Genomic DNA, 19958 nt, shown 5'->3' with positions numbered 1-19958 from the left:
GTCCTATCCTGGGTGTGTTCCCTCTCCCTCCAGGCTCGCGCCCTGTGTTGCTGGCTTAGACTCCGGCTTTCCGCAACCCCGCTTGGGACAAGCGGCCTCAGACAATGCGTGTGTGTATTAATAATGCATAATTCCCAAACAAAGGATTTCTCTCCAGAGTAAAACTAAATTATTCAAGATGGGATCAACTTAACAGACAAATCAATTCACCTTTATTGTCATTATACAAGTTGAATTAAATTCAGTTTCTGCAACTTCCAAAGCATGATGCAACATACAAGTACAGAATAAATGGTATTTATCATAATAGTTTAACTGAAATAAAGATGTACAATTTCTGATAGGGAAAGAAAATTAACATTCTGTCTTTGCTCGTTGCATTTTGAATTTTTTGTTATTTTTTACGCAGACAGGGCCCACCTGACTTTCCTGAAAACTGCTTACTCAGCATATTTTCTCCCTCAGCCTCAAGAGGAGGACCAAGTGCGGCCTCCTGTTCTAGGCCTCATGTTCTACACATATCTCACATTCCGCAAAGGTCTGTCAGAATTCCTCATTTAAATGACATCCATGTGAGAAAATGAAACAGGGAAGCCAAAAGCACAGTGCTGGAAATCAAGTGAACATAAAATAAAGAGCACGGTTCATTGAACATAATGGGAGCAGGAGGCAGTACAGGTTTCATGTGATGGTTCTCCGTACTTTTCCCGTTATACGGAATATCGGCACGTATGGAAACGGCACGAAACATTGTTTGTATATTTTATTAGAATTTTTCTTCATTTTGTTTTTCACTTTTGAGACCTTTGAATGGGGAGGGATTCAGCAGCTTTGAGGGGCAGAGGGAGCTCATTCCATCACATTGGAGCCAGAACTGAGAACCTACAGACTTTTCTTGTTGGACCCCTTGTGAGTGGGACAAGCAGAGGTGCAAGAGTTCAGCGCTCTTCCTGGGCTGTAGGGAGTGAACAGGTCCTTTGACCATCTTGTCAATGCTGGCAGCCACAGGAAGCCAATGGAGAGAGATGGGGGGGGGGGGGGGGGGGGGTACATGGGAATGGCTTTAGCAGGTCAGTGGGTGTGTGTCAAAACGTTGTGGAAAGCCTGTTGGTTGGACTTGGTGATATTGTAGCTTTCAGGAACTCTTTATAGATGGACTCTTGTTTCTTTCTACACCCAGACGGCTGCAGTTCTGCTGGCCCTGAACCGCCGGGTTCCAAAAATCCTCTTTAGCAAATTGAATTTCCTTTCCACGTTGTGAGGGCTGAGCGGGAATCCCTGCTAGACCGCTGTAAATCGCTTATGTTCAAGTCATGTACCGTACTGAGCGGCATCACGTTGGACATCTTTGGTTTTTCCCTCCTTTGGTTTCCATCTTTTGGTTTGAACCTCAGCTGTAGTTTGTAATGAACATTTAATGCCATTTAACACAACGGTGTGTAAGAGTAAACATGGGGAGTATGGTAAACATGGGAAATAACAGTATGTGGGGTGTTGATCTTTTTTTAACTGTGTTTCTGTTTGTGTAGCTCTCTGTGTACTGTGTGTTCCTCAAAGGTTAGGAACAAGTTGTTTGCTTTTGGTTTTTTTTTTAGCTTATGCTTTTGTCCAAGGCATCCTGTGTTTGTGGGATAGGTTCCAGTCCACCGCAGGCCCGTACTAGACGAGTGATGATGGATGGATGGATGGATGAACGGATGCATGCATGCATGCATGTATGGACGGATGGATGGACGGATGGACGGATGGACGGATGGATTTAACTGAGAAATGCAGGCTTGTTTTAAAAATAACCCTCTACTTCTCAGTGTGTTGTCTCTACCTGCATGTTTCTTTGAGCCCGTGCTCTTCATAAAAGCAATTAAAAGACCGTGTTGCGACCGCGTTGACAACTGCCGGGTCGTTCCAATGTCCAGTCTCCATGTGCGGATCAACTGTAACCAAGTTTCAGTGCAATCTTTTCTTTCACTTCATTTATGGACATTTTTTGAGGAGCGGGCTGATTGTTTCAGGGTTCTGCGGTCCAGACAAGGTTAAGGAGCTCTGCGTTACAGATTCAGGTCATGTAAACTCGGGTGTCCTTCTGAACAAAGGCTCCTGTTCTGAGGAGCTGTACAGGAAACGCTTGTTGACTGCATCCTCTGTGTGCCCAGGTGGTACAAGCTGCACTCCAAGTCAGGGAAGCGGGAGAAGGAGCGGGGGGAGCTGCAGGTGACCATCCAGTTCACCCGTAACAACCTGACCGCCAGCATGTACGACCTCTCCGTGAAGGACAAGCCGCGCTCCACCCTGGGTAAGCTGAAGGACCGCGTCAAGGGCAAGAAGCGGGGGGACGCGGAGTCGACCTCGGCCATTGTGCCCAGGGGCTACGCGGCCCTGTCCGGCTCAGGGCGCTTCTGCGACGAGGGGGGAGGGGACGAGGACGTGGATGACGAGGAGGGAGGAGTGGCCAGGAGGAGCAAGGTGAAGAGCTTCTTCCTGAAAGGGAAGCTTCGCAAGACTTTGGACACGCGGTCCAGCACGTCGCTGGCCTCAGACGGCAGCGTGCCGTCCTCGCCGGGCGGCAGCCTGAGCCCCACGGCGGGCATCAGCATGGTGGTGTCGGACCTCTCCAACTCCCCCAGCAACAGCAGCAACCTGACCGCCGACAGCAGCCCCGGTGAGAAGCGCAGTGCTGCCGAGGTCCTGTGCCAGCGGTCGTGCCGCTCCCAGTGGAGAAACATGGTACACTCATCCCCCGTTGTTCGGTCTCTCGACTTCTGATCTTTCACGCATCCGGCCCACACTTATTGATTCCGCTTCTCGTTAATTAGTGCGGATTTTCATTTATCCGGCCTGCGACATCGGGTCCAACCCGCCACAAGTTCGCCAAGAGGCTCCTTTGATTTTCTTATTATGGGAAACCTTCAATTGAACGACCCGATTTAGCAGATTTTGGATTTAACAAACAGAACTGTACAGTTTGTATGCCAGTACTTATTTTCCATTTGAGTCATCAGTATGTCAGTATTTTCCTGGAATAATCTGCCTGAGGTGTTGGTATGTATGTACTTTGTGAGTCGTACCGTGAACGTAATGTAGCCAGTACATGGATCGTTCTACATACCGACTAGCTATTTTAGGGATGCGCTGATTTAACGGACATTTGGCAGTACTGGACCCTCCACCCCCACCCTCCGATTCGTTCGTTGAATTGAGGAAATACGATATGCATTTATTTGAATGTAACGTGAAGGCTATGTTTTCCTCAAGCCAGTTTATACACACTATCAAAATAAGTGCACCTTATGAAATCATTCTGTTTTAAAGTCATGATACACAATCATGACCCTTCATGAAATTTCCGTGAATAGCTGACATTACTCTGTGGGCCCAGTAATGTTTAAAAAGGCAACTGTAAAATAATAAATTGTTTAATTAATTTCTGTATTTATTTATTTATAATGTAGAGTAGAAGAAAAAAGTTTAATGTAAAAAATAATTAAACAAAATTTCATTCTTCTTTCCTTTATTCCAGTTGTAGACTTAAGGCTTTGTGGGCACAATGGAAATATATTAAAAAATATTAGTGTCATTGTTATTCATTCTGTTAAAAATGTGTTAAACGACTTTTTGCTGATGATTTTTGGCATCACTTAGGTTCATTTTGGTGTGAGCTCTGGGTGTGCTTGGTACAAATTGGAATTTTTCCCCATAAGATATAACGGAATAAATAACGCCGTTGTCCGTTTTTTTGATTTTTCGTCGGATTTTAGCAGCACATTTAGACCAGTTAACGGGGGATAAGTGTATGCCTTTAATTCTCTGTTGCTGTAACTGTAACATGCATTCAAGAGATGCCAAAAATGTGCACTCTTCGAATTCTCTCCTGCCACTGGAGTGGAACGGCTGCGTGTGGTTTTCTCGATGCTCAGGGCGTCTCTGGGAGCCGTGCTGGGTGTGTCCTGCATATAAGGCGTATGCTCTGTATATTACTGTGTATATAATCTATTTATGGCTATAAAAACATTTCATCTCCAGGTTTGCACAGAACTTTGTGCTTTGTAATTAGCAGTATTGTTGCGTGGATCTCTTGGGTAGTGTTGTGTTTAGAGCTGCCGCCTTTGGATGCAAAGGTCATAGGTCTGACTCCCACCTCCAGCTGTAGTACCCTTGAGCAAGGTGCTTACCCCGAATTGCTCCAGTAAAGCTACCGTGCTGTATACATGGGTAAGTAATTGTACGCTGCTTCGGAGGGAAGCATCAGCTAAATAAAAAAATGTACATAATGTGTTAAATACCGTGTGCCAGTGTGAATGCTACATGAGGGGTATTTGCCAATGGGAATTCTTGACATCTAGCTGCTCCTAATTAGAAACCTGTTGAAAATTTATTTTAAAAGGTAATGCCAATACTTAATAAAGTGCAGTCCATCCGCGCTTGACCTGAACGCTGGGGGGGGGGGTCATGTCCAGTCACGTGACTGACGGGTCAGGCCGACGTTCTGAACGAGATGAGGCAAGCTAGTGTAAAGAATATAATTCCCTCCAATTTTGACGTATATATATTTTTTTTAATGTTGGGGACATATGCTTAAAGATCATTTTAATTACTTAAATTAAGTGATTTTTTTTTTTTTTTTTTAAACAGTTTGGGTTTCGTACTGCCCGATATCACTCCTCAGGAGAAAAATGTGTAAGTGATCGCGACGCTGCGCCAGAGGATCGTGCAATAATGCCGATACGTTACAATTCTGCGTTTTTATTCAGATATTTTTTATGTTACATTTCAAGAGTAACCACTTTAAATATTTAAATTAAGTGATTTTTCAAAAAACAATTTTTAGAAGAGAAGAATTACTAGTGCTCATGATGCCATGTTGGAAGAAGGCGCAGTGTATGCCACGCTTCCTTACCGAGTCTCTATTTATAATTAAGTACCGTTTGTTATTATTTAAAGTTGTACGCAAGGAAATTAATTCAAATATTTAGTTCAGTTTAAATTTCAAGATTTTTTTTAACAATTTGGTTCCACCTTGCCATTTCTCCATTTCTGTAGTTATGGAAAATATACAAAAAAATAATATTGTGGTACACTAGTCTGTCCGGTCATTCCGGTATCTGGTCACCTGAAGTTCGGTCATGTGCCGATGGACAGTGTGTCATATATAAGAAAGGCCAAGACCCTTGAGACTAGTTCTGTGCACCTGGCCCAGCTACAAACAGCACAAATTTAAAAAAAAAATCATTGTTCTGTGCTTTTGGTGAACAATGTTTGTGAGAGTGACATATTTTGTACTCCTGAGCACTACTTGCTTCTGCCTCCGTGTCCACTCCCGCCAGTTCCCACAACCCAGCCGTCCCCCGTGCTGATGACCCACAAGCGAGCCTTCAGCGATGAGGCCAGCAAAGTGACGACCTTCCTGCCCTGGCCTCGCGCCATCGAGAACCTGAAGGCCCAGAGCAGGGCGCTCTCTCGCTCCTCCCTCTGCATCAACGGCATCCATGTGTACGGCGGCGAGCCCGCGGTCCCTCGGAGCGTGAGCGTCCTGCAGACTCGCCTGGGGCTTCTGGACAAATGTTCGCCCCTGTCCCGCTCGCTGCAGAACCTGACACGCCGCGGCGAGGACCACGCCAGAGCCGTAGGAGGCGGCCGACGCTGGTCCTTCGACAGGTCCGGCAAGGAGGAGAAGGCTCCCTTGTCGCCCTGTCCGGGCCGGGTGGAGGTTAGCCCGGAGGAGCGCCCCCTGGTGCCCCCCGTGGCTCCTGCGGCCAAGCCCGAGCCGGCAGACGAGGTAAAGAAGCCCAGGAAGAACTTGTTCTCCCAGGGTAGGAGCGAGTCCGCTGGGAAGGGTGCGGGCGCTGCGAGGGGCCAGCACGGCCAGGGTCCAGCCTGTGCCGAGGAGAGACACAGGGGCTGGTTTGGAGCCAAGGACCCCCAAAACAAACCAAGGTGGGTGTTCCTGCTTTCACCCTGAGCAGCCGTGTGCCTTTAACATCGTTTCCTCCACAGGATTCAGGACGCAGCTACTCACGGTTGACGCCTTGCGTCTTGGTGATGGGTGGACGGGCTTCCTCCAGGGTAGTTTTTAATCGTTAGTAAGTTGCGACATCTTTTTGAATGGTGCTTATTGTAGAAGCCAAAATAAGTGAGGAAGAAGACAGCACACAATATATACAATATGTTACAGTGTGAATACAGTGCAATATTACATTTTTACTATATATTGCAATAGATTACTGTATATTACTATATACTATATTACAATATAATATTATGTGTTATTACACTATTTACACACACACATTGTCTGAAGCCGCTTGTCCCGAGTGGGGTCGCGGCGAACCGGAGCCGAATCCGACAACACAGGGTTCAGGACTAGAGGGAGAGGGGACGCACCCAGGACGGGATGCCAGTCTTCTGCAAGGCACCCCAAGCAGGACTCGAACCCCAGACCCGCCAGAGAGCAGGACCCGGCTGTGCCTGCTGTGCCACCATGCCCCCCCATTACGCTATTTGTTATAATATAATACAGATACTATATAGAATATTTACAGAAGTACACTATACTTGACATGCAATGAAAACTCACACCATCAGTAGGCATCAGCTCCACCCTCCTGCAAAAGAGCAGATGAACCCTTTCAATCACCTAACATCTGTCTTTAGGAAGGACTGAACCATTTTACGCCGAAAGTGGTACCACAATCATGCAGATGTGAGTCAAGTAAGCATTAACCTACATTTATTCATTTAGCTGATGCTTTTTTGCAGAGCAACTTGCAACGTTAATCTACCTGCAACTCTTTACCTACTGGGTAATTTTACGGAAACAATTTAGGGTAAGTATTTTGCTCAGGGGTACTACAGCTGGAGGTGAGATGCAAACCTGCAGCCTTTGGGTCTAAAGGCAGCTGTTTTAACCATTAAGCTACCAGCTGTCCCAACCTCAGTGTAACTTATACATCAACACATTCCATCTGTTTATACACAGCTGTGTGACAATCCACTGTCACTATAAAGTAAAATTACTCAAAACCAAGTTACTACAGAATTCCTTGACGAAAGGAAGACTTTCTGTTGTAGGATGAAAAAAATTAACATGGTAGTATCATATCCATACCCAGCAGTAGTTTTTCAGTGAAAACATGGCACCAAATTGGACATTGGTTTGTAGCACATGTTAAGTATTGTCTGGTACAGATACCCTTCGACTTACGCAAATAGACTGTTCTTCAATCCCTTACGTAGGTCGAAAGTTACCTATGTCGGATTCCCCCTCCTCCATCACCATTCAGCATAATAACATTAATAATTGTTCCATCTCAGTTATTGCACCTTGACGTTTCTTCGTTGTTGTTTTCATGCTTGCTGTTCCTTTCACTGCTCCTTTCTACGTGTAGCTACCTTCACCATCGTATTTATAGTCGATACGGCTAAACCTGGTTCCCGCGCTATAGACCATAATATTTGTCCACCTTCATACTTCCTTATTATTTTTATTTTCATCTCCAAATCGATTGCTGTACGCTTGCGAGATGCTTCTCGCTTTCCTTCAAGTGCACATTTACCACCAGGCGTTGGGAATAATGAAAAGGGTTAAAAAAAAATGGGAAAAAAGGCAGTGCACTGACGAGAGGAGATGTGCTCACAGCTCAAAACACGTTAAGAACTGGGAAGATGGAGCTTCCTGCCTTGTCTGGTTACACAGACTTGTGCTTAACGTATTTCGGATGTTTTGCAGAAAATAAAAGCGCTGTCCGTAAATAATGCGTATGCCGGGAATTTTTAACGAAAATCTGGATTTACCTGTCAAATTTACGTAAGTAGAGGAGTGTCTGTATTCAGAAACATTACTGCTGTTCACCAAGGCTTGATGGGATTGATGAGATGGGTTGAGATTTCCATCCGTCCGTCCATCCGTCCAGTAAAGGCAGCCGACTCTTCATCGCTAAGGTCATCACCTGTTGCGGTGTTGCTTTTCGCAGCCTGTCATCGTTTTGAAATGTTAGCCCTACCATTTAGCGTAAAAATGTAAAAAAGGATGACAGCGTGAAGCATCTTAACGTGAACCTGCGTTTGATTCTGAAGAATATATTGTGGAAAGAATTAGCTTTTATTCGGTCCAGTTAAAAGGTATCCAATGAGCTGCCACAGAGATTATATATGATTATAGTACATTTCCTGAGCTGCGGGGTTTAAGGCTGTAATTCTGTCTTGTATGTGAAGTATTAATATCCGACAGAGTGTTTTTCTCAGAAATTCTAGCAAAACAACAAATTGTGGTTCTAATTGTGTTTTCAACCTTTTGCTGTGCAAAAACCTGACATTTTGAATTCCTCTTTTTCACTTATTTGCATAATGCATCATTTCAAATAGCTGCTTTATTGCTCTGTGTATATAGTCCAAATGGTGCCATATATAGTCTGTTGCTCTTGTCAGTGATGGGCGGTATTTGTCATATTTCTGTTTGCTACAAGGTGTTTTAGATGTTTTTCACGCTTTGTAAGTCGTGATTCATTTTCAATTTTTTTTTTTACCAAAATGCTTTTCGGCTCCAGCCATCCTTAAAATGTTAGTCATCATTCACTCGTCACGCCTCCTTCCTGAGATCTTTCATGATACCTGAGATGTGTCTGTTTTGTCAGATTTATTGCAGTGATTGAGGTAAGGGTGATGCTGGCACCTGGAATGAAGACTGCAGTTGAGAACGAATTATTTAACTTTTTAAAACCGTATTATATCTTCTTCATTCAAATACTGTAAAGCTACAAGAGTAACTTTATCATAGTATTAGCCCATCATTAGTGCAATATTTTACATAACATTGCTACCCACGATGTGGTCTAATACATCTGTGTTTTACTCTCTGTCTCTGGTTATTTGTATACAAGCACTGAACACTTTGGTTGTCATTGAGAGAAAGAACTGCGTGACAGTTGACTATAAAGGTGTGTCTTAAATGCTCGCAGTAATAGTGCTTTTATTTCACGGTGGTGCTTTCAGCCTATATCTTGGCAATGAACTGCCGCCTCATCTGCTAGATGTGTGTTCACAGCAAGGTCGCTTGCGTGGTGATGTCATGGGGGCAGGGGGTGCACCACTATTAACAACCTGCATTGTTTTTATATTGTGACAGATTATATACTTCCTCAGGGATGTGATTTTGTATTTTCAGGAAATGAAATTGCGCTTTGATACATGTTCGTACCAGTATTTTTTATTGAAATGTATTTATCTTTAGGGTATTTTAAAATTTTATACGGATGCACAATTTATTCTTAGTGGCAGTCCTGAGCCTGGCCGCACACACACACACACTGCTGAGGTTCACATTGTCGTGGTTCAGTGGAGAACGAGCACCAGGCGCGGCTAATTGGAGCAACTAGACGGTGTATGAAAAGAGGCCTGTAAAGCTGCAGAAGGAAGATGTTGGGGAGTTAAATATAGGTTTGAGAAAAGCTGTTTGAGACAGCATTATGTGCTTTGACACATTGTGTCTCTGAGTGAATGCATATCATACATTTAACTTGGGGTGTTTAGTGTAGGAAATGATTTCCCTTTAATTTTACAATAATGTTTCTTCATTTAGCTGATGAGTTTGTTCAAAATGACTTACAATGTTAGTGATACACTAACGCAACCGTTTATACAGCCGGGTAATTTCGACCGGAGTAATTAAAGGTAAATACTTCGATCAAGACTATGGGGGCGCGGTGGCGCGGTGGCGCAGTGGGTTGGACCGGGTCCTGCTCTCTGGTGGATCTGGGGTTCGAGTCCCACTTGGGGTGCCTTGCGATGGACTGGCGTCCCGTCCTGGGTGTGTCCCCTCTCCCTCCGGCCTTATGCCCTGTGTTGCCGGGTAGGCTCCGGTTCCCCGCGACCCCGTATGGGACGAGCGGTTCAGAAAATGTTTGTATGTACTTCGATCAAGGGCACTACAGCAGTAGGTGGGATTCAAACCTGTAGCCAAGCTGCTTTGTAGAAAAGTGTCAGCTTTAATTTTATTAAGCTTATTTATTGTTTTGTGTTTGCTGGATAATTGATAGTTAGTCTTTTTTTTTTTTGTAATTAGAGCCAAAATGCCCATCTTGTTTCTTACTCTATTATTACAGACTGAAACATAACACAATATCAGTGGAGAGATCTTCCAAATACATAATCTTGAAATCACAACAGAGGGAGAAAAAAATCAAAATTGAGTTTCTAGCCTGAACTTCAGTGGCCTTCTTTCTTTTCAAGCCACATGATTTTTTTGCAGGTTTTAAGTAGGATGTAATTTGGCTTTTTTTAGGAACAGCGTCTTTCTTGCCACTCTTCCGCAGACACTATGTTTGTACAATACCAGAGCTTTTCCTTCCATCTCAGCAAGCTAAAGGATGCCCAACAAGTTGCCTTTGGATTAGTATTTTCTTAGCACTCCTGGTAAATGTCCTTCTCGTGTGGTCTGTTGTTGTTTTGAGTTGGGAGGCTGCTATGACCTTTCTGCTTTTTAACGAACGACCAAACTGCTCTCCTAGAGACACTCCATGCCTTTGTGGTCTGTTTTTATATCCCTTCCTTCATGTGCACTTATCGGGATGTTATCCCACAGTTGTTCTTAAAATTACTCGATCCTTAAAATTGTGTCCAGCTGTGGGACTCTAGAGATTTTTTTTTAGAATCTGAAATAATACAAACTTGCTTGAATTCACATAAATGGATTCCATTAGTTTCTGAAGGTCATTAATCACACCTCAGTTTCTGCAGGACTGCTATAGCAAAAGGGGTAACAACCACTGTAATGCAGACTTAAGTTTCTTCTTGTAATTGGCTTATCCTTGTTTTTCCTTATTGGAAGTATTGAGTTGTTTGTGTAGAGCAAAGCAAGTCCCGTTTAAATAGATTTAAATTGTTAAATACATTAAGAAATGTTCTGGGGGCTGATTTGCCTGCTTTTTATTTGAGGATACATTATTTATAATTGACTATAATCCAGGCTTACTCTAGCCCCCTTATAAGCTAGTTGGCTTGTCGTTGGCACTGAACTAACCAAGAGGACTATTTGTGCCTTCCCTCCACAGCCCGGAAGTGTCTCCTAAGGTACAAACCAGCTCAGATGCGTCCTCTCACCTCTCACCTCACCCACCTGATCACTTTTTCTCCTCTCCTAGTCCTGCTTCTGCTCCCAGTGTGGATGCCCCTGGCAGCCCATGTCACACTAACCCATTCACCCCAGCAGCAGCCACCCCACCCATGTCTCCTTCCAACCCTTTCTTTACCCGTCTGCAGTGCAACCCTTTCTTTGAGGAGCTCATAGCTGACCAGACTCTAAAGTTTGCCCCCTGCCATTCTAGTTCTCCCCCTTGGCATTCTATAGCATCTCCGTCCTGCCCCAGCACTGCCAGTCCCTTCCTCAAGAACACATTGAAAGAAGGCGTCGTCTCCAACATGGAGCGCCCCGTTGGCATTGTCAGACAGAACTCCCTCCCTGAACAACTACCAATGGCTCCAGGCTCCGCCATGATCAGATCCTCCAGCATATTGTCCACACGCTCCATGTCTGAGAACTATGCAGAGTGGGATGACTCATTTGAAGCATTTGCAGCAAGCCGGCTGAAATTGCCAAAAGAACCTGTATCTGGACAATTGTCCGGAGTGTCCTCTGGAAACAGGACAAACGCTACCCCTCAAGATAGGCCGACAGGGCAAATTGTGGAGGAGACAGCTGTGGAAGTTGTGCAAAGTGGGAATGCGCCACCTCTGCCTCCACGTAGGCCTTCAAGAGTGCCAGTCAAAGATCTACAGCAAGACAGTTGGCTTGACTGGGCTCAGGAGCTGGCAGTAAAGAAAGAGGCATGCCTGTTGTCCCAGACAGATGCAGCCTCGTTACAGCACCAGAGGGAGCAGGATCCCAAGAGAACAGGGACCCATCTCTTTCAGAGATCATCCTCGGAGACTGAGCCTATCAGTACGAGGGATGGAAACAGCTGGGGATCTGGCTGTAGTCCATCTTTTCCATCTTTATTCCAGAAGCAGACCACAGAGACCCCCATTGCACAGTGCAACTGTAGCCCACAGCCAACCAGTAATGAAGCTAGCAGTGGAGACAGGAGCTCATCAGAAACAAGATGCTACTCTGCTATGTCGACAAGCAGTGAAGATGCGACTACTATCAGTACTGCCAATGACAACGCCGTCAACGAGGTACAACCTCTCAAGAATGTTGTTGATAATAGTACTGTGACTTCGAGAGAAGATGCGGCCGAGATCAAACCTTCGGTTTTTGACCTTCCTTCCATTTTACCTGAAACAAACACTAATGCACTGGACAGTTTGCTTGCTGAAGCTCCTAAGGCCAGGCTAGATCCCACGCGATGTATCCAGACTCACAAAATATTTGAAGCTACCTTTGGAGAGTTAAATTGGACTGATAATGTGTCTGTCAACACCTCTAAAATTGCTGTAATCAAACCAGCTGCCAACTTGAGTATCAATTCAGTTTATCCTGCCAACCAAGACTCTGGTGAAAATTTTGACGGTTTAGAACTCTCAAGTACAACTTTTACAAAGCGGCCATGTGCAGCAATTACTGGAAAAGTAGAAGTTAATAATAACCTTGACATAAGTAATTTAGCTTCTAACGACATGCTTTCCAAAAGATCTTCATCCTCTTTTGCTGATCCTGTTGAATCTGCTGAATTCAGTTTAATGTCTAATAATTCTAGAAATGCTGCTAAAACTTCTCTCGAGTCAGGTCCACCTGTTTCTACCACAGCCTTGGAGCTCAAGGATTACTCTTCACTTTTCCAGTTGTTGCCATCAAGACACCAGGACAAAAACTTTGTGTCCAATACCACTGATGAGCACCAGCTAGTAAGGGTGTCTGAAGAGCAACAGATCTTTGCAAGGAGGCCCAGTTTCACTTTCAGTACACAAGTGAGTTCAGAAAACAATCTTCAACGATCCACCTTCACATCCGACGATCCGTCCAGCAGGAAGAATATGAAAGACTCAGCTTCGCTACATATACACCCCGATAATATAGAGAAAGGACAGTCATACGTGATACAATCGTGTGGAAATGATTTGAAAGAGACTATTACCTTAACATCTCACAGTTTAGATGTGAACCAGCTCAGTCCTCTGAGGTCAGATTTATGTGGACTCGGCCTTTATGCTGCTGATGGGAATGCGTTCTCTGCCTTAGAATTGGGTGCACAACCTCCATGGCCTTCAGAAGGGAAAAATGGAAATTCCTTGGTGCCTTCTGAGGCTGACGCTAACGGTTCCCCAACAGGCCTTTCCCCCTGTATAATAACACCTTCAAGGGACGGGACCCAGGTTTTGAGGGCACCCTTCAGGGAATGTGCGCGGAAGGAACAAGAACAGATCCACCCACCATCCTCACCCCCTCAGCTTTCCGATGAAGTCTTACCAGAGGGTCATCATGTAGACAAAAGTCTCGTGGTGGAATTTGAGGATGTATTTCAAGGGAAACCATTGTATGACAAAGGGGCACCTTCTTGTGGTCTAATCCTTTGTTCAGGCATGGATCAAGCTCAGCTTTACAAGAATTGTCATTCCTCCGAATGTGCTGATAAGCCTTTGGGTAAGGAAGGTAAAGAAGAGACGGACAGCTGGACAAAGGAGCTCGGCGAGGCCCTTGGAGAGATCCACTTTCAGTCTCAAGGACTTGCAGAACAACAGATGGAAGCCAAGTCTCCCACACAGTCCATTTGCAGCAACCCCTTAACTGTCACCGCAGACATAAAAATTAGCCTTAACAGTGCACTGCTGAAATACGATCAGCAGGAATGTGCATCACTGGGGCCTTCCCTCTCCGAGAGCATGAAGGAGATAAGCTTTAAGGACATCCACGTCAGCTTGGCCCCAGACTGCAGAAGCCACCGCCAAACTGACCAAACATCTGAGCTCCATCTGTCCTCTCGGGCTTCCTCTGCCTCCTCTCCTGCAGCTGACACTAATTCCCAGTCTGCCCTTTCCCCTTCTCCCAACCTGCCCCTCTTGAGCGTGAGGCCATCAGCAGGGACCACCCAAGCCGCCGCCCCCTCCTCCACTGTTCAGCCGTTGATTGGCGCCACGCACATGGTTTTGCCCGAGGAGACACAGCTGGCCTCCAGCTTCCTGTCCCATCATGAGAGCAGGTGAGACAAACATCTAGCTGAGGTGGCCATCCTTGGTGGAGAGGTGTAAAATTGTTTCATACCTTGAGCTGAATTCTTCGGTAAGAAGTTCCTCTTAAGAAGTTTTCGAGTGTTCTTTGTATCTATGAATGGTTTGTCTTGATGATTTAAATCAGTACTTTGAAAAACTTTACATGTGTAACGTTTGCATAGTTGACTATTGAATTGTTTAACAAATTATGCTTCTAAGCTTTTAGTCTATGTCAGGCTAAGTTTCTTCTTGTAATTGGCTTATCCTTGAAAAAAATTATCTGATACCTTTGGGAAGGTTGTTTTGCTTTCATTATAACTATCAAACTGGAGTTGACAGTATTCATTTTTTTTTTATTGTTTATACTTTTGACTATAACTTTCGACAGACGCTGACAGGACTAGCAGTGGTTCCTTTTAAAGATGTCACAGTGTATAGGGGTGTACATATGTGAATCATATGCATGTGTAGCAGGGCTGAAGAGGATGGCTGATCTAAGCTGCATGTTTACATTGGAGGGTCTGATTATATCTAACATGAGGACAAAAAAAATAAAATCCAGCATCCGATCTACTAGTTGGTGGTTGAGAGAGGTTCTCTTCACGCTACAGGATTTCACCATGCTGGTCCTGACTGCTCTGAATATACAGTATCTAAGTCTTCAGTACAATAGCCTTCCGCTGCATTTCTGATGCTCCAAGGTTGCAAGGTTTCATTATTTTACACATTCAGCAAATCTTGTGGGCAATATTAAGACCCCCTGTAGCCATACATCCCCAGTGAAGGTCGGATCTGCCCACATAATTACAGAGTTAATCCACATTGCTGACACAGCTGATGATTAGATGTGATGCACACATTTGCATAAGAAAGTATAAGATTTCTTTCCAGTAAATATTTTGATATTTCTCATTTGTTTAGTCCCTAAAGGCCCAGTATCTGGGGTAAAATGTCTCTGACTTTGTTAAATGCATGAACTGCTGGCTCAGATTGGAAACTCATCCAAGCGGACATAGGAACCGTTACGGCTCCTGGGTGAGAAATGAATTGCCGTGATGTGTTCGCCCTTATTTTTACCGAAGGATATAGAGAAAAACAAACTTGTGAAAGTAAATCTTTCCATACAACGTGGTGAAGAACTAAGTTGTATTTACTTATTTTATACTATAGCCAAAGGGGGTGCGGTGGCGCAGTGGGTTGGACCACAGTCCTGCTCTTTGGTGGGTCTGGGGTTCGAGTCCCGCTTGGGGTGCCTTGCGACGGACTGGCGTCCCGTCCTGGGTGTGTCCCCTCCCGGGTGTGTCCCCTCCCCCTCTAGCCTTACGCCCTAAGTTGCCGGGTAGGCTGCGACCCTGTATGGGACAAGCGGTTCTGACAGCGTGTGTACTATAGCCAAAACCCTCACTGTGTCCATAGTTTGCGCTTCCCTTTCCTACTTTGATATTACATTTAAATTATGTCTGCTACATGTCCTTAAACAGCTGATAAATAAAAAGTAAAAAAATTAGTCTTGCATTACTGTATCTGCCTCACCATAAAAATTGTCAGGAAACACGTTGTGAGAGGAGGGATCGTCTTTATAATAGAATAAAAAAAAGAATTCTAAACTCAATAATGTTATTAATTCTTTTGTGTGTTTTGGTTTCGTTTTAATAGACTTTGTGTAATCTATAAAAGGATTATACAGTGTATTTGTCCTTAAGGTATAATCAAAATAACATCTTCAGTATCCGGACTACTGCCCAGCAGTAGGAGATTGTGAGAAAAACATTTGATTTTTTTTTTTTTTTAACCAGAGGATGGGTGTACCTAGAATTATCGGAGCACTATCCTCTCCGGATTGGAGCACTCTCCTCTAATGAAAGTGTGAGTCATGAAGGAAAGAGCGAAACAGCAAGGGTAATACATGGATATTATTGTGAACCCCGGGAGCCGCAGCTCTCAAAATCAACAGAAATCCATCTCGGACTGACACTTCCCTACACGCTGCTCCACGGGGAAAGAAAAGGCGAGTGAGAGGGTCACCGCAGAATCATGTATTGTGTCGCCCATCTAATCAGACTGACAGAATCCTACTTTGTCTCCATATATTGTGAGAGATTCTAGACCCCAGTCTTGTTTGTGTTGATCCAGTGTTGGTGTTCTCACTGTAAATAAACTCTGCACTAGGATCTACCACAATCACACATTCCTGTGTTTACATACGTATACAGTTGTATTCATATTTATGCATTCGTTAGAAGCCTTTCTCCAAAGTGACACACGCCTCAGAGTATACAAAGGTATGTTTCAACAGCAGATGAAGAGCTTTTCATAAAAACACATGGTTGTCAAAGTTTACCTGTTACAGCTTGTCTGTTCCACTGACTGCCAATTTGGTAGCGCTCCTTACTCGGGTAGCTCCTCGTGAAAGTGACACATTGCAAATTGCAAATACATAGATAATCTTAGTAGATGGTGTTGGAATAATTAATAAAGCTATTAGGGGCTAGAAATGGGCTTGATAGAGATGACTTTTGAGACCATTCTTGAATGTCGGTAGGGATTCAGCAGTTCTGAAGGACAGAAGGAGTTTTTTTTTTCCTTCAAACTAGGATCAGAACTGAGAACCAGTAGGTTTTCAGTTTTGGATCCTTCGTTAGTTGGACGAGTAAGCGGTGAGTGGTGCAAGTGCGCAGGATTCTTGAGTGATCAGGTTGGTAAGTGTCGTCGACTGTAGGCTTTACTGTGGCCTTGGGCTTGATGTGAGTAGGCACATTGAAACAAGGAGGAGCGACACATATGGCATTTTGAACACAACTTTGGGTGCAGCTGTTTGGATCTTTTGTGGAAGCTTGATCGGAGAGGCCAGAGGGCCAGACGTGAGGGAGCTGCAAATGTCCAGGTAAGGTATCACTATTTCCTGGACCAGAAGCTGGGTAGAGTGTGACATGAGGTTTGAGGAGATTCTGCAAGTGTTGTAGAGATTTGAATTTTTGTGTGGTCAAAGAACTGGTCATTTGCAGCAGATAAGATGAGTGAGTTTGATGCGTGGAAGGACCCCTAGAGAGATGGAGGATTTCAGTCGTTGAAAGGCTGAGCTGTATATGGGAACTGGTCACTGAAGCAGCATAGATGGAAAAGAGCTTGAGGCCTTGCACTGAGCCCTGTGGAACACCTATGAATAGAGGCTGAGGGCCAGTGAGAGGGTTGCACCAAATCATGTGGCAATATTTACCTAATGCATGAGATTCAAGCCACTTTCAAAGATGACCCTATGATTCCGAGGTGTTGTAATGTGTCAAGGAGAATTCAGTAGTTAACCATGTCAGAAGCAGTAGAGGTTGAGGAGAATGAGAACTGATGAAAGGGAGGCAGCTCTAACAGAACGGAAAGCTTCTGACACTGTGAGGATGTCACTTGGCGAAACGGCTGATCTGAAATCCAAACCCATATGCATCAAGAAGATCATTTTGGGCAAGGAATGTGGATAACTGAAGAGTGTGCTCAAGGGTTTCCAAGAAGAAAGAAAAGAGGGAGATGGCATCAGTTTTGACTCTGAAGAACGAGCCAGAACTTTCAGCAATGGGGTTGGAGAAATGTTTCCTGAGGCTGCTGGGTGGGACCATAACTGAACTCTTCAGTGTTCTGTGTCCACTTCAGGATTTCAAAGTGTTCAGTAGAAACATTACTATGTGTAGAAACCCGTCCTCAGGAATGTATCGCGTTCTAACGGTATTTGATGGTGTGAAGCTGGGCATCTGCACATGGATTAAGGTGGCCCAACACCTTTGTCATAATGGGAAATATAGCCTCCTATATTGGTGACGTTGTAATGTCTGTTTATTTATTTATTTACCTTTTTTTCGTGTGGCTTGCCAACTGCTGTCTCTTAGAAAAAAGTACATTCGCATTAGAAAACTCATGTGTGACCGCCCTCCTTCTTCGCTTGTCGTTGACAGCATGCTGCTCTCCGAATCACCGGGTCGATGCAAGCTGGGCAGCCAGTACCACTGATCACTGATTGCATTTATTCTGTATTAAGTACTGGAGTTTTAATACCAACTTACCAAGCAGTTCACCTCTTGATTTAATCTTATTCTGTTCCTGATAGCTAATCCTGTCTCTTTGTACAGCAGCTGATGTACGGTGATTGCTCACACCAAATTGTGCTGGACTATAAATATCATAAAGCTCTTACTTCTGTGTAAGATTTGCTTGGCGCTCATGTCCATTGTCATTTGTTTCACGTGTCTTCTGTGACACCGCCCTCACCCGCGTGTCCCCCTTACAGCCCACATCCAGTGAAGCCACTGACTACCGCAGCCATCCAGGGTGAGAAGAAGGCGGAGGGCCGCTCCGTCTTAGCAAGTGGCTTGGAAAAGCTGAAGTCCACCATTCACCCTGGCAGAACTTCTGTTCAGAGTGAGTCTGAGGGGAGCAAGGTAGGTACAGACCCAGAAATACCTTGCTCTAGTGCAGAAATGCTTGCAGCATATGCTTTATCCCATCATACGAACAAAACTGGGACCTGGAGTCTGTCTTTTACTCATATTGTTCAGAAGTCCAAACACTACATTAAACTGGGCAGCACGGTGGCACAGCGAGTAGCGCTGTTGTCTCACAGCGCCTGGGTGATGCGAGACAACGGGGGTTCGATCCCTGCTCAGTTTGTGTGGAGTTTGCATGTTCTCCCCATATCTGCATGGGTTTCCTCTGGATGCTCTGGTTTCCTCCCACACCCCAAAGGCATGCTGTTCAGGTTCCTCCACAGTGTGTAAGTTACACAAAGAGTGTGTTTGTTCCACTGATGTATGGATGAGTGACCCAGTGTAAGTAGTGTATCTAGCAGTGTAAGTTACCACAGTGAATAAGGTGTGTGGGCTCATAACACCACATAGAGTTCATTGGAAGTTGCTTTGGAGAAAAGTGTCTGTTAAGTGAATAAATGTAGATGTAAACTCAAGAATACTTCATAATACAGCCTAATACTTCAATTTATTATATTTATATAGATAATGTTAAAAACATTAGATAAAACTATAGTATAGTTTTAGTATTTTATATATATAGTATGGGGGGTGCGGTGGGGCAGCGGGTTGGACAGCAGTCCTGCTCTCCGGTGGGTCTGGGGTTCGAGTCCCGCTTGGGGTGCCTTGCGACGGACTGTCGTCCCGTCCTGGGTGTGTCCCCTCCCCCTCCGGCCTTACGCCCTGTGTTGCCGGGTAGGCTCCGGTTCCCCGTGACCCCGTAAGGGACAAGCGGTTCAGAAAATGTGTGTGTGTGTATATATAGTATAGTTTTATATACAAACTATACTATAGTTTTATCTAATGTCCTGTGTCTGTAATTTAATATAAAATGTAAATACTAAATAATAAATATTGTAGTTTTATATATATAGTATAGTTTTATAACTATAAGTATTGTCGTAAGACAAGTATACTTACTAAAAGGTGAGGAGGTAACTGAGCGTCATCAAACATCCTATGTGCAAACTATGAATGTGGTACGGCCCATACACCTTGTGTTGCAAACATCCAAATTGTGCATTTTCAAAGATGGAAACATTGCCCTTTATTTATTTATTTATTTATTTATTTTTAAGAGCATTTTCTTTGGTGGGTGCAGTGGTGCAGCGGGTTTGGCTGGGTCCCGCTCTCTGGCGGGTCTGGGGCTCAAGTCGTGCTCGAGGTGCCTTGCGATCCACTGGCGTTCCGTCCCATTTCTGTCCCCTCCCCCTCCAGCCTTGCACCCTGTGTTGCCGGGTTAGGCTCCGGTTTGCCGCAGCCCTGCTCGGGACAAGTGGTTTCAGACAGTGTGCGTGTGTATGCATTTTCTTC

At 44.6% G+C, this 19958-nt stretch overlaps 1 protein-coding gene across 4 annotated transcripts in view; it reads left to right on the top strand.

Annotated features, from left to right (window-relative positions):
- The window catches only part of LOC108921083 (uncharacterized), a 34601-nt gene that overhangs the window by 10254 nt on the left and 4389 nt on the right, over positions 1 to 19958 (top strand). For 2 of the 4 annotated variants that reach the window (XM_029251401.1, XM_018730364.2), the window contains exons 2-5: positions 2154 to 2659; positions 5322 to 5931; positions 11043 to 14126; positions 18410 to 18560. In XM_029251401.1, coding sequence (XP_029107234.1) covers positions 2154 to 2659; positions 5322 to 5931; positions 11043 to 14126; positions 18410 to 18560 — 4351 coding nt within the window. Of the gene's footprint in view, positions 1 to 2153; positions 2725 to 5321; positions 5932 to 11042; positions 14127 to 18409; positions 18561 to 19958 lie in introns of those variants that run through there. The other 2 variants (XM_029251405.1, XM_018730366.2) reach the window with 2 other exon arrangements.

Source organism: Scleropages formosus, chromosome 1 (assembly GCF_900964775.1).
Source record: "Scleropages formosus chromosome 1, fSclFor1.1, whole genome shotgun sequence".
Classification (NCBI taxonomy): Eukaryota; Metazoa; Chordata; class Actinopteri; order Osteoglossiformes; family Osteoglossidae; genus Scleropages; species Scleropages formosus.
This window is presented reverse-complemented; position numbering and strand designations above follow the sequence as displayed.